We start from the raw sequence: 15,929 nt of genomic DNA, 5'->3' as shown, positions 1-15,929 counted from the left end.
TTTGTGACTCTTATGCTATCACTGTAACAATGTTGTATGCAGCTTTTCCATGGCAATTTAAAAGATTTCTAAAATATTTGTGGTAGACTTTAATTTCTTAATCTTCTTATCATATAAACTTGGACAATATTATAGTGTGGGTACTAATAGCTAACTGCATAACTTGATAGAAAGTGTCAAAATCAGCAGTTTGAAAAACAGGCTTTCTACATGTTTTGGGTACAAAGAGTATTAACTATGAATGCTTTTATTTGCAGTGGTTAGCTTTTTTCAATACATCCATGTATACAGGAAAACTACCAGAGTTTTTTAATTCAAGTTTCAGTCTACTCATTTTTTCTTCTTTGAACTATTTTGCATGTCAATGGAAGCACTAATCTATAATCCACTTTGTGACTACAGTATATGTCAGATAAGTATGAAAACCAGATAGTACCCATAAATGTTACAGCTATGCTACAAGAAGTTGTGGTTTTGCAATATTTCTCTTCCATTATTTTAAATATTTTTTTTTATTTGATGAACCTTTTTACAGTATAGCAGATTATGCACCAGGATTTCTTTTTCTACTGGAGATAGTTAAGTTTTTAAAACAACTATGAAATCCATAGTAGTCTTGGACAGTCTTGAAAGGAAAGAGATGACATACTGAAATAGGATTGAAAATTTTCTCCTGTTATTCCTCCTTCCTAAAACAAAGCTTGGGAACTCTTTTCCATAAACATTAATGGTATCATTTTGGAGACCGTGATACTATTCAATCTTTTTTGAATTGCTATAACCCAAAATGCTTATAAGCTTTCCTCCAGAATTCATGTACCTTAATGTAACTAACGGCTTAGTCTCAAAATTTTGTCCAGCATGGCTTTGGTATGAAACTATTCACTGAGTGTTTTCATTCCAGACATTAGTATTTTAGAGATTTGCATGACATCAGATGGAAAAAGGAAAGTTAAAAAAAGAAACAGAAAAATCCCCAACAAACCAACAAGAAAAAAACCGCCACAATGAAAAACCCACCCCAAACAAACAAATAGGAAGCTGAAGGCAGTCTGAGTGATTTTTTTTTTTTTTTTTTTGGTAATGTGCATTCCAAACTACACTAATAGCTGTGATAGTCCATTAGTCATAAGAGGGCAAACTTCAATGACTTAATAAAGCAACTTAGTAAAGCATGTTATACCAAACATAAAGCAGAAGGAAAAAAAACCAAACTATATTTCAGCCTTCATGTTTATTCTATACCTGCCAGATATATAAATGTTAGGCAAAATTATGAAATATTTGCTCTTTTTCACTTTTCTTTTCGTGTATGGCTCTTTTGTGTAAGGTTGAAAACTAGTCTGGTAGTACAGACTATAAAGAAAAGAGAAGAACTAAGGGTTACTGTTCTCTGGGTAAAAAACTGGCTGGATGCCTGAGCCCAAAGAGTGGTGGTGAATCCATTTGCAGGCCGGGCACTAGTGGTGTTCCCAGGGCTCAGTGTTGGGGCCAGTCCTGTTTGTTATCTTTATTAGTGAATGATCTGGATGAAGGAGTCGAGTGCACCCTCAGTCAGTTTGCAGATTACACCAAGTTGGGCGACAGTGTTGATCTGCTGGAGGGTAGGAATGCTCTGCAGAGGGATCTGGGCAGGCTGGATCAATGGGCTGGGGCCAGTTGTATGAGGTTCAATAAGGCCAAGTGCCAGATCCTGCACTTTGGTCACAACAACCCCCTGCAGTGCTACAGGCTGAGTGGCTGAAATGCTGCCTGTCGGAAAAGGACACAGGAGTGCTGATCAACAGCCAGATGAACGTGAGCCAGCAGTATTACCCAAGTGATCAAGAAGGCCAGTGATTTATATTAGAAATAATGTGACTGGCAGGACTAGGAAAGTGATTGTCCCTCTCTGCTCAGCATCTTGTTGTATATACTAGGTAGTTTGGATCCTGATTTGCATAATTCACTATTAGCAATAACTGCAGAATCATGTGATGTGGCCAACTCCTTGACTTAGGGACTTTTGCCCAGTGGGGCATAATGAGATTTCTATTATGTAATTCTTTATTCCTCTATGGAGATTTTTCATCATATAGTCAGTCCGTGGAGTTCTGTTCTTCGTCCTCCCATGCATATGTACAACAGGGTAACAAGTTCAAAAAGCTAACATTTTCTGATGTGTTTATTTGAGGAAATAAAAAGAGGGTGTTTAATGCTTGCATTTGGTTACCATCTCACAATAATATTCATAATTCTTTTGGGAATTATTATAGATGTGTGTATTATTACACATGATACTTGTGTAATTTGATGAGTAGAATTTTCCTGAACTACATCAATTATTTAATATGAGCCAGAGGTTATTAAATGTGAGCAGAAAATGGCTTTTGATTAATGCTACCTATGGATATCACTGTTTACTATCCAGTCCAATATTGTTCACTCAACTTCCTGCTGAGAAACAATTTCAGCTCTTTATAACAATAACTGAAATGATCTTTTGTCTAATGTAGCAAATTGTTTAAGGGACAACTCTTGAAAGCTAACATCAGACTGATTATTTGCAGTTGTATAAAGTCAGTGAAATGAAAATATGAGTGAAATGACATTTCACTTAAAACTATGCTTGACTCTCAGTATAGAGAAAGAAGAATGTGAAATGAATGGAATAAAATTTGGCAGAGTTCAATCTATAGAAGATCAAATCTGTTGTGATTAATTGCAAGAGAGCAATTTGTCAATATTAAAACACTAGTTAAAGTTTGAAATAAATATGTTCTACCTGTTATTGTTGCTTTTTATTGTTATTACTCTTTATGCTTCGATATTGCTATGGTAACCCAGAGGGTTCCTTCTCTCTCCATTACAGAAGGTGAGGAGACTGGAGTGATGGATAGCCTGTTGGAGGCCTTGCAATCAGGTGCAGCTTTTCGAGACCGAAGGAAAAGGACACCGAGGTCTAAAGGTGAATAGTCTATCTTAGATTTTATTTTCCAGAGAAACTTAAAAGCACTGTAGGTCCAGTGTTCTAGAATTTAAATACTATCGAGTTTAATTCGTTCTTGCAATGCCAGTTTTCAGGGATGTTTCAGGGATGTTACTGTTGCTGGTGTCAGTAACACTGGAAATGAATGTACTGAACTTCTTAACCTGATCATGGTGACAAGACTTTTCAATACAGCCACATGTACTTTAGCTTTTTAGGGTTTATAGTTGTATGGGGGAATTAAAAGTTGTCTTGCTCCATAAGTGAGTCAAATTATTTCTCTGGTATATAACTGTCATTTATTCCTAGAAATACCTGACTTCTGATTGGTTCTGCTTAGTAATGTTACAATACTCCAGTAGCTTTCAAAGAGGTGTTTTATTTCCATTGTTTCCTTGCTTTTGCAGACATACCACAAAATCTCAGCCCAGCCACACAGCGACCTGTTCTGAAAGCTTGTAACCATGGTAATGAACCATATTCTTGAATTACATGCACTTCTTAGCTTAGCTTATGTAGTTGATCTGTGCTTTCCAGACTGCTGTAGGTTTTTTTCAGTTTTGTACATTAATGGAGTACTTAACCATATTGGAACTTGCTTATTAAAAATCGTCTGAATATTACATACTGAGACTATACTTACTGTTTACTTTGCAAAGCTCTTCTATCTTTTGTGGGGGATTTATTTATTTAAAATTTGATTATGTTTTTAAATGTAGTACTTTTATAATCCCTAAGAATTATGCAAGGATTTTTAAGGGATTATCGAAGTGTAATAAAAAATAGAGATGACAAATATTTTAAATATTATTAAGTGTTTATAGTATACACCAAATTGGAGAACTTTTTGCATTCGTTCTGTGTTTGTTTGTCTTGGTTTTCTTGATACTATAGTTGGAGTAGTTTAAGCCATCGTTTACCAGTATAATTCAAAAGGGATGCTGTATCAACAAAATAATAGTAAATGTTTATTCTTAAGCTCCTAAACTATCTCACAATAGTCAGTAGGACTTGCTCATACGTGACAAGTTACAATGAAGGTGTGCATGCTTGTTAACTTTGTTTGATAGATAGTCAACAGAATATTATTATATTAGCTATGTGCTTAAAGAGTCCAGAGTGACAGTTCTCAGTGGTTCATAACTAGTGGTCTCAGGAAGAAGTTTATATCTGTGGTGCCTCTGTAAAGAAAAATTTCAATTTAAACTTACAGGAAAAAAAATTCTTTCTTAATTTTTAAAGCAGAATGCATTATCCTTTGAATGCATTATCCTTTGATATTTAAATGCACTGTGGATTTATAAAACAGATACCATAAAATTGATTATATTAATTACACCTCGTGTTTAAGTGTTTATTTCTTTAAGTGTCTGTAGCAAAAAAAAAAAACAACGAAAACCAAAAAAACCCAGGAAACTTATTAAACACAAAATTGAAGAAAACAGAGCTGGAATGACAGTTTAAAGGTAATTTATTCACTTAAAGGAATTTGATCAAAGAGGAATCAAGTATATTTGACAGGTACTTGTCTAGCACATAACATATTGATAGTTGAATAATGACTACAGAGCACATCTGAATTTGTCCTGTAAGTGTTTCTGCTTGTAAGAACAGTTATATTATATATTTCTTCTTATCAACACATTCCATCTAGCTAGTTGTCTGGACAGACAGTATAGTTTCCAGTTTTCAAACTAACTTCCTTTGGAAAAACATTATGGCCATATTTTATGTTTCAAATTAAAAAACAAAAAACCAAAAACTAACACCACCCCCCTCCCAAGATTTTAATGCTGCAAAATCTTAGTCTGACCCATGAGCTGATTTGTGCATCAGATGGATATAATTTGGTGCTAAAGTCGGAAGTCCAGATATTTGATTTGGAGAGAAGAGTAAAAGTATACTTTGGGATTTTTTGGTTTTTTTACCGAAGTCATTTTTTGCATAGAGTATTTTATCTAATTAAGACATTTTAAAATTAATTCAGATTTTCTTTCACCTGTCCTGTTAGTTCAGAAACAGGGCAGTACAACTGAGCTTGTTTTTAAGGAAATCATTAGTATGTTGACACTTGTCAACATATCTGTCAACATTTGCTGACACTTGTCACAATATCTATGTTACATCTTCCTGTGTTGACCCAAACAGAGGACTAAACCTGATGTAGATTATGGCGAGTTCATTTATCAAGGTCTTTCTTTTGCATTTTAATAGAAATATATTGTCATTAATGTTACATACTGTCTGGAATGAATACTAGACTCCAAGTGTCAAAGTAAATTTTTGGATAATGATAATAATGTCAATAATAACGTTACTGAAGTTAATGATGTGGCCAGTCAAGGCAAGAATTATAATGACAAAATTTTCTGTTTCTGAGTTGAGCAATGTATGATATCAGGGGCTTTTCAGTATTATCTTCTATATCATTTTTTCTTGCACTTCATATCTGATATAGATACATATGAAATAACCTGTTCTTTCTATCTACATGTGTATAATAAGTGATCAATACTATATATAATGGTTTATTACATGGACACTGTATAAGCAAGAAGTCTGTGATTTCAACTCACTTCAGAAAAATTAGGATATGTTATTAGACAGAAATATTGGCTTGGTCTTTTGTTGATTTGCTATGTTTTTCCCAACCTAGAACTTCAAATGGATGCTAAATTTTCTATCATGAAAAATAGCCACTGGCTTACTCTGAGATTAAAATATGCAGAGATTGCTGAAAGTCCTTAAGCAGCAGCAATTTAAGCACTTCCCTTCTTTGCTTCTGTACTGGTTTTGGCTGTTTGGGCTAACTGGTAACTGGTTTGGTTACTGTTTGTTCCTCTGAGACTAACAGATCCACTTATAGTAGATATACTTTACTAGTGCACACTACAGATTCATACCTAGGATTCATCATGCAGTCTAAAAGAAGTACAAGGCATGACTTGAAATGTCTGTCATCTGAATTGTTCAGAGTGTAGCAATCTCTTTTGGGGAAATGCCATCAAATTCTAACTAATCTCCTCTGCTTCAAAACACAAACAAACCAAATTAATAAATTCTGGCTCAGTCTTTAAAGATATGTCCCTTAAAAAGTGGACTCCAAATCAGACCCAAGCATAGATGGTCTTATAACCCCAGCAGGCAGCTAAGTACCACGCAGCCAATCTCTCTATCCTCTCTGGTGGGATGGAGAGGAGAATCGGAAAAAGGTAAAACCCATGGATTGAGAAAAGAACAGTTTAATAATTCAAATAAGTAATAGTAATGAAAAGGAGAGGGAAGAAGAGGAATAAAACACAAGAGAAAAAAAATGATGCGCAACACAATCGCTTGCCACTGTGACTGATGCCCAACCAGTCCCTCAGCAGAGATTAGTGGCTCCCAGCCAACTCCTTCAGTTTATATGGTGACCCTGATGCCATATGGTATGGAATATCCCTTTGGCCAGTTCAGGTCAGCTGTCCTGGCTATACTCACTGCCAACTTCTTGTGCCGTGCTCATTGGCAGAGCATGGGAACCTGAAAAGTCCTTGACTTAGAGTAAGCTCTACTGAGCAACAACTGAAACATCAGTGAGTTATCAACGTTGATGCCTTAAGGTCCATCTAGTCTTTTGATTTTTCTAATTTTTATAAGCTTTATAAGTAGTTACATAGCAGAAGTAGATTTAGAAGCAGCAGCCCTTATTCCCTTACCCTTAGCACAGAAGCAACATAGATTTTCAACCCTATTACCGCATTCCATGCTCCCCATATCAATTCTATCCCCTGAATTCCAGTAGAAATGTTTAATCTCTCTTTAAGATAGGCCTGTTCTGTTTGGAGAATGCTTGTACCTTGGCCTAAACTGCAAGAGTACAGTCAAGAACTGGGTGAATATATGCCCCCTGTACCCCGAAGAAGATGAAGATTGATGAAGAGGTGGTCTTAGAGACCCCAACCCCAATTCCCAAGGGGCATGACTGAGGGTGGTCCAGGGCAAAAGCCACAGGGTGGGAAAACCTCGGATTGGACAAGCAGTATTATAAATTGTAACATCTGAGACATGGGGATGCATCTTGTAATCTTATGTCTCAGAGGCACTAATTAAAACCCTTTCCTTATCTTACCTTCGGAACTAAATTATCTCGGAGGTTTTTTATCTCTGAATTTTCTTTCATCGTTCTTATACTCAGTGCAAAATACAGCACTGTACAAGCTACTAGGAAGAAAATTAACTGTATCACACATGAAACCAGGACAGGAAACTAGAGATCAGTGGCTCCATGTCTTACAGTTTCCTTTAACTAAATGGACTGCTTAAGAAAAAAAGAAGAACAGTAAATTTAGTGAAATGCTACGTATTGGTGGGCCATTTTTCTCTTCATGATCTATTGAGCTCCCCAGAAAGCTCTGGTAGTGTTCAGCTGATACTTCTGTTTACAAAGGGGTAGTGGTTCTCATGCTACATCCCAGGGTAGCCTGTTAGGTGTGATATTTTATTTTCAGTCCTACTCTTCTTTTATTGAATAGATAGCCTCTTTCTAACATGGTATGTAGGTTTTGTCAAGTTTAAATTTGCTCTATTTTTGTGATCAGAATTACCAGTTGTATTGTTAATGCTTGTGACAGGGCCCATCGAGTCAGATTATTTCTTGTGGAGAAAAAGTCTTGCTGCATAACTAACATGAATAATATACATTTGAAATTGCTGAATCTTGGAAACATTCTAATACCTTTAGAATGCAAATAATATACACTAGATTTTAATTGACATAGATAAGATTGGTATGTTTTGTTCCCATTCACAGTGCTTTGTATTTTTAAATTAACAACTAAATATATCTCTGTACAAAACTACCTGTAAAGTAGTTACAATTTCCTTTAACTGCAAAGGACCATAGACTATTGTCTGTATTGTGGTGTACTCTTATGCTGTAATTCCCATTCAGAGCACTGTATGACACAAGTAGAATATCGGTATAGTTTTAATGTTGTACTAATAGAGGACCTCTTTTATTTTTTTAGGAAGCAGAAGAAAGCACTTAGTTTTCAATGATTGGGATTTTGCGCATTAGAAGATTATTTCAAGCAGCTAATAGCTATGGCTGATCTGAGTTTATCAATTATTTACAACAACAGTCAAGGAATATTTGCAACTTGCACGTTTATTTCAAGCTACTTAAGTTCAAATACACAGAGCAGCATATCCATGACAGTGCAGAGCTCACCGCAGCACAGAAAGCTGCATTATTCACTAAGTTTTCAGTAAGGTTTTGCAGCCTGCATCAAATTCTCTGCTGCTATGGCTACACATTTCATTGCAGTAACATTAACCAAGTTAATGTTATCTGAATTGCATGAATACAAATTCAAGATGCAGCTTTGATTGCATATATACACATACCTTAAATGCAGCAGAAAGTGTTCGTCTTTACAGGCAGATTGTATTAAAAATGCTTTGAGTAAAGAAAACCTGTAATAAAATGAAAGTAAAAACAAAGCATATTGCTTTTTGGGGCTGCAAAGGTTGAAAGAAATCTTTGACTTTTATGGTAAGAGATAGTTGTAATTACTATAGCTGCTTGTTCAGTAAGTCTGTACGCAATAGAATAATTTTCATGTCACATGTAGTCTGAAGCATTTAAAGACCTGTATAATAAAATCCTTATGAGCAATGTCAATTCCCCAATTAAGCAAAGGAAAACCCTTTTTTCATGTTCATTGGGTTCTTTTCATCTCGTATTTGTAATAGAACTATCATCTGATATTCATATTAGTGTCTCTGCTACCTTATATTTGACAATTGTAGCTGACAGTGAGCTCAAGCTCATCTTAGTTCTTGAAACTGACAGTGTGACCATGTAGAGGTCACGTTTATTTCATCATTGCTGTATATGACAGCAAACTGTGATTGGCATTTCAACCTAATATTTCCTAAAATCTGTTTCTGTTTCTGTCTTTTCCTCCACCCTACGTAGTGAATGTTAGGAAGTACCTGACACTGGAGAAGCTATGAAACCCATGAAGATAACTTTTTACCCAAAACATGTTGGTAGTAAAGATACTTTTTTGAGCATTACCAGTTCTTTGCAGTAGATACTGCTTTGAAGGCACTATGCCCCTTAGCCTTGTAATCTAGAAACATCAGTACCTCTGGTGGAGAAAATTTTTGTAAGGCTTTGTAAAGTTTTACTCAATAGACAAGTTTCCTCAGCAGAAAAATTGGAATATCCGTTGGCGCTGTTATGAAATGAAAACATTTAATAGGATTTCTTTAAAAAATTGTTTTCAGTTGTTGCCATTTTAAGACCAAAGCTTCACTTCAATATTGACTTCATAGGTCAAGTAAAATTGCTGCTTATTCTAACAGAAATAATTCCCCTGAAACCATCTGCACTGTTTATAATAAGGAGTTTTTTCCTAGAGCAGACAGCAAAGTTCAAAGAAACTGACCATAAAAGTCAATTTTGTATCTATGGGGGAAAAAAAAAAAAAAAACAGACAAGGAAAGTGAATTTACACATTTTTATTTCTTTGTTTAGAACTGTTTCTTCATTGCCATAGTTGCAAACACATGCAGTCACAAAGATGTCCCTGAAGAATTTACATTCCAAAATATCTAGGAAAAAGATTAATTTTGATGCAGAGTTTTTAGGATCTTTTTTAGTAATCTTTCAGTCATGTAATTTAATGAAGAAAGTATCAAAGTCAGAAGGGATGATAGCCAAAAACAAGAGTTTGGAATGAAAAATTAGATATTTTGATTTTTTTTTTCAGGCTTTTTCTAACCTTTCATAATAAAGACTGACATAAATAGATGGATAAAACTCTCATTTATTTATTCATTTATTTATTTAAAAATGGTGAATGCTGAAAAATGGATGAAGGCTCTGTTAAGAATTGAAAAGGGTACTTCAAATTAGTAGTAATTGCATATTAGTACTGTGAAAATACTGATACAGACAGAAAGAAAAGGTTATCTTCCCCTTAGTATAATCTAAACACACACTATCAACCTTAGCACTACGTGTATTTAGAAAAGGTGAAGAGGAATTGTAATCCGACAAAAAATGTCTTGTGAGATTTCTCTTATCAACTCTCATGAGTAAGGTGGCACACATATCCTCCACTCTGTGTCTTATAAAGAATTATATGTGAACATAATGTAGACATAAAACAGAACCAAAGCTTTTTAAGAGTAAAAATTTTAAGTACCACCTTGAGACAAGGTGGACCTTGTAACGGGGCTTTTTCCCCAGAGGCTTGACAACTTCATTCCTAAAGTGTGACACTTTGAAGATGTCAAATTAGGCACTCAGAAGAGCTAATTGCTTTTGTAAATATCTTGTCAGTGTTCATTGGTACTAGTTGAATAAGACCACTTCTCTCATGGGAGGCAAGGACATTTTCTGCAAGATAAGCACTGTAGCAAAGAGGTGACATTTGAAAGCAGTGACACTGTATATTCTATAATTGCACATACAGTAAATGTCAGCTTCATAATCATCTAGGTAGGTAACCGGATTTCCAAAAGCTACAGTGGGCAAGTTACATTTTCAACAGACTGCTTTGAATATATATCAGTGGAACATCTTAGATCTGCAAAGGGAGATGTAATTTACCAACAATTTACCCATATTTGTCTTTTCATTGTTTAGTCACGCAGAAATTCCCATTCAAAGACAATTACCGAGTTTATATGTATAGCAAAGAGATTCTGTCACTTCTCAGAGTACCTTTCAAGTCTCTTCTATATTTGTTAAACAAGACTTTAGGTATAAATTTGCCAGTCTCTTTCACTTCTGTTTTCTGAATGTTAAGAACAAGTACTATCTAAACTCGTGACTCATTCTTCAGAGGCTTCTTGAAATTTGATCTGAATAGAATAAATGATGTAACTGTTCACTGAACAACAGCCATAAAACTCTTTGTAATGTGGAGGGTTTTAATATATATATAACATATATATATCTGTCTTCTTAAAGGGATTATCTTTCTCTAAAAAAAACACAAACAAGCCACAAGTGACATATTAGGTGGGAAATTTTTTGTCAGATAGATATTAGAAATGAGTTTTCTCTAGTTAAAGACTTCACTGGGGACTAAATCTGAGATAGGAACAGTGTATGATTCCTGACCTGAGTCTGACTCAATAGATGACTCCTGTGTATTTCCATGATACCTGACTAAGGTAAAATCTGCATCAATAACCCAGCAAAATAATCTGAAGCCCCCAGAAACCCTTTCTTGGTGGAGATCATGAGTGGTAAAGGAAGGAAATGCAGGGGCCAAATGCAGCTCTTGCATGAATGGCAGGAAGAAAGGTGATAGCCAGACTTCCACTGAACGATCTGGAGTAGTGTGAGGTAGTTGGACTGCAACCCCCCTGCTCTTATGCTGATGTAGCTTACAAATCCAAGATGAGAAGCTGCAGTTTAAGTATTTTCAGGAAAGACTATTTAGATTTTGGAAGATATGAGGCTAATCAGTTTACTCACTTTCAGCATACACTGTGAAGTAGTTTGACTCTTGTTCTTGTCATGGTGATGTTTGGGTTTTTTTAAAAAAAAAAAAAAAAAAAGACAAAAAACCCCCAAGTTTTTAAAGCAAGATTGTTTTAACCAAACAGAAAAATTAGGTGAAGTCTATGCAATTTCCTAGAAGACTTTACTTCCATGAGGATAAGTAGTCTGTCCTTCTTTCTTTCTTTGAAAGACTGTAAGTGTCTAGTTAGTAGCATGGTCTTTCTGTTACCATATTTTGTCACAGTATCTTAAAAAGAACACTTATTTTGTAATGGTGAAGTTTTTAATTTTGAGGGGGGGGAAATTTTTTATCATGCTTTTTTGTCTCCTGATATTATCTATTTCCATATAGTGGTGAAATAAAAAAAAATAAAAAGCTCTTACCTGACCCTACAAACTTGACCATATTTGCCTTAAATTTTAAAAAATCTAAAGAATGGCATTTGAAAAACTTAGAGTGAATTTATTCTACACTATTCAAACTTGCAGTTCTTGATTTTCTCTCTCCTTGTGGCATAACAAAACGATAAAATAAGAAATTGAAAAGATAACATCAAGAATACTTAGTGTCATAAACAGGGAAATGGAATGAAATCTCAGCAGACTTTCAACATGGGCAAATAATTATTCTAGAGGTTTTTCTTTTTATTTATTTTCTTAGACTTTAAGCTTGTATTTGAAAAGAGATGAGTGTACATGGTGTATTAGAATACAGTGCACATAAAAATGCTTGAATTAGCTGTGGACAGTCTGTTTTTTGTGCTTGAAGCAAGATAGCTTGTAGGAACAAATTTGGATATCACAGCCCAGTTTCAGGGTTTCGAAAGAGATTTGAATATCTCTGTACAGCACCTAATCGAGCTATGGCAGTTTTAGAACTGTGTCCGAGAATGTGGCAGGAATCATCATCAGCCTTCCCCATCCAATATGAGTATTTGAATCACTAGATGCAGTAACATTTATTATTTGTGGTGGTACTCTGTGGGCAGAGGAGCTAATGAACCGAAGGGAATTTTCCAGGGATACTGAAAACATGGTTTAAATCCTCTCCCTGTGGGAATAATAGAATCTTGATGAACCAGAGTTAAACACAACTGAACGAGAGCTTTCATTGCCGAGGTTAACTTTGGCACCTAAATTTTACTGGTCTTTTAGTTTGGTAATTTAATAACAACAGAATAAATTACTATCAGAGTTGGGTAACTTAACTGAAAGGCAGTTACTATACTGCCTTTAGATACTAATAGATACTATTAATAATACTATAGTAATACTATTAGTAATATTAAATAATACTATAAGATATGCATTAGCCAGAGAAATAAATCTTGAAGGTGGTGATCTTCTAGTTGTTTTTTCTCACCTGTGGGGAAAGGATCAGAATATAAAACCTATTAATACATAAAGGCTTCTACTGCTTTTATAGCTTTGTATAAGGTTGGCATTTTGTGTTTGTTTGGTTTTTTTTTTACTATAGTCATAATTACATTTGGTAATTATTTTTTAATGTTTCCTTGGTTTCAAAAGGAGAGATTAATCCCCAAATACTCTCTTTCAATTCCTTGTCAAAATTGCTTTCTTTTCTGTGCATAAGCACAGAAGCATTTATCTGAGGGCATATTCTTATTTCAGTGGGTGCATTTTATTGCTGTCATTACCAGAGAAGGTAGACTGAATATATTTTTTCTTCCTACATTCTAAAATGTAAATATTTCCTTTGATCCATCTTTTCCAAGAGAAAGTGAACTTTATGTCTAATCTTTCACTGTACCATCACTAGCTCAAGAACTGGCTGAATCAATCTAATGATTCCAAACCTGCTGATTAAATCAGATGAGCGTGATGCCAAGTTAGGCAACTAGGCTGATGCAGAAGCTTGGGGAGGACTTTGTTACATTTTGGTCAGTATTTATAAAATGAAGTAGCATTAAATGATAACTGCATCAAAAGAAATGCTACAAGCTGATAGACTGTCCTATCCTTTCCTCTGATCCTACACCTTTTTTTTTTTGGTGGAGGGAGTGGAGAATGGCTTTGGTTTTTATTTTCAAAGAATCATTAAGGTTGGAAAAGATTTCCAAGATCATCGAGTTCATCCTTTGACTGAACATCGCCATGCCAACTAAACTATAACACTAAGTGCCACATTCAGTCATTTCTTGAACACTTCCAAGTATGATGATTCTACCACCTTCCTGGGTAGCCTGTTGAAAGCTTAACCATCCTTTCAGTGAAGAAATTCTTCCTGATGTCCAACCTGAAGCTAATCTGGTGCAACTTGACCCTATCTCCTTTTGTCCTGTCACTAATTACCTGGGAGAAGATATTGACCCTCAACTCCTTACAACCTCCTTTTAGGTAGTTGTAGGGAGTGATAAGATCTACTACGAGCCTCCTTTTCTTCACACTAAACAACCCCAACTCCCTCAGCCACTCCTCATATGACTTACTCTCTAAACCCTTCACCAACTTTGTTGCACTTCTCTGAACACACTCCAGCACCTCAATGTCTTTTTTTGTATTGAGGGGCCCAGAACTGAACACAGTATTTGAGGGTACATTGCTGGCTCATGTTCAGCTGGCTGTTGACCAGCACCCCCAGGTCCTTTTCCACTGGGCCTCTTCCCGACCCTTCTTCCCCCAGCCTGTAGCATTGCAGGGGGTTGTTGTGACCCAAGTGCAGGACCTGGCACTTTGCCTTACTGAACCTCATGCAACTATTCTCAATCCATCAATCCAGCCTGTTCATATCTCTCTGCAGAGCCTTCTGGCCCTCCAGCAGATCAGCACTCCCACCCAACTTGGTGTCATCTTCAAACTAACTGAGAGTGCACTTGATCTCCAGATCATCAATGAAGATATTAAACAGGACTGGCCCCAGTACTGAGCCCCAGGGAGCACCACTAGTGAGTGGCTGCCAATTGGATTTAGTTCCATTCACCAGCACTCTCTGGGCCCAGCCATCCAGCCAGTTTTTAACCCAGTGAAGAGTGTACCTGTCCAAGCTCTGGGCTGCCAGCTACTCCAGGAGAATGCTGTGGGAGACAGTATTGAAGGTTTTACTGACGGCTGGGGAGACTGCATCCACAGCCTCATTGGTCACCTGGTCATGAAAGGAGATCAGACTGGACAAGCAGGACCTGCCTTTCCTAAACCCATGCTGGCTGGGCCTGACCCTCTGGTTGTCCTGGACGTGCTGTGTGATTGCACTCAAGATAATCTGTTCCATAAGCTCCCCCAGCATCGAGGTCAGGCTGACAGATGTGTAGTTCCCAGGATCCTCCTTTTGACCCTTCTGGTAGAAGGGCAAAATTTGTCCCAGTTTACATTGTTTGGTTCTTAAACTGAGATCTCCAAGCTCTGCTTTGCAGGCATCTACAATTGCAGTGAAAAGTAGGATCAAAGCACTAAACATATAAAGTGCTCTATAACGTTAATTACTCTGGGATATCAGATATTAAGCATTTTTAACTGACCTCCAAAATTAATCTATATATTTCATCTCTTGATGAGATGAAATACCTCATAAATAAATGCACAGTTTAGGGTGTTTAGGCTCCTTGTAGTGGATAGAGAGAAGCACATGCCCATCTTGGACAGGAATTAGCTTATATGAACTGTTAATAGTCAATGAGTTCAGGCCTCTAATTTAAAGTGCTTGAGGCTGAGAGACCTGATAAGGTTTCTCCATGTTTTGCTTCTCTGTCTATAATGAAATTAATAAAACAGGGCACAGCATACTCAATATTGCAGATAAAACAATAGCTTGAATAACTGCTCTTATAGTTAGTATTCTGTCCTGGGCAACGAATGATACAAGTGCTTCTGAGGGGGGAAAAAAAAGTCATTCTCTTACATGCATACATAGAAAATGTACATTAAATTTGAATAACTAACTTTGTCATGCCTCCAAATTCTAGTACTTTGAGACTCAACTCTTTTCCTTTACTAAAGAGTGTTTTTGTGTAATTTGTATTACACTGCTAGCTGCAATAATAATATTTTTGAGTGTACTCATGTTTCATTAGACTAGTTGGATTAAAAGTAAATGATTCGGTACTGTGGCTTTAAATTATGCAACCTTTGTGGTATGCAAGGTGAGTTCATAATTTCAGCACAGATCAGCGTAAATCAGGATTGATGCATGAGTAGTTGCAAACTCTGTTCTGACTGTTCGGCACAGAATAAAAAGTACTTTGCTATCAAGTAATCCCTAGTTTTATAATTGTACTGTAGATGGTAGTCTTCCCCTTTCTCTAAGAAATATAAAATAATTTTAATTCTATGTGATCCATCATCAGGCAACTACTCAAAAAAGTAACGTTCTTAAATGCTCTCAAATGTCCAGTAGCAAAAATAAATGAAGGGCAGAGTGCATTAAGGGATTTCCAGTTGTGTCTCACAGGGCAGAGAAAACTGCTGTGAGAGAGCTCTTGGGAAAGCTCCTACTCT

General features: G+C 36.0%; 1 protein-coding gene across 3 annotated transcripts in view; it reads left to right on the top strand.

Moving 5' to 3' along the window:
- DIAPH3 (diaphanous related formin 3) overlaps nucleotides 1-15,929 on the top strand; it is a 199,533-nt gene that overhangs the window by 139,616 nt on the left and 43,988 nt on the right. For 2 of the 3 annotated variants that reach the window (XM_027650305.1, XM_027650298.1), the window contains 2 exons: nucleotides 2,852-2,947; nucleotides 3,376-3,435. In XM_027650305.1, coding sequence (XP_027506106.1) covers nucleotides 2,852-2,947; nucleotides 3,376-3,435 — 156 coding nt within the window. The remainder of the gene's footprint in view (nucleotides 1-2,851; nucleotides 2,948-3,375; nucleotides 3,436-15,929) is intronic. The other variant, XM_027650314.1, reaches the window with a different exon arrangement.

The sequence above is a fragment of the Corapipo altera genome, unplaced genomic scaffold (assembly GCF_003945725.1).
Source record: "Corapipo altera isolate COAL_440 unplaced genomic scaffold, ASM394572v1 0, whole genome shotgun sequence".
Taxonomy (NCBI): Eukaryota; Metazoa; Chordata; class Aves; order Passeriformes; family Pipridae; genus Corapipo; species Corapipo altera.
Note: the sequence above shows the minus strand (reverse complement) of the source record. Positions and strands in the feature narration are given on the sequence as shown.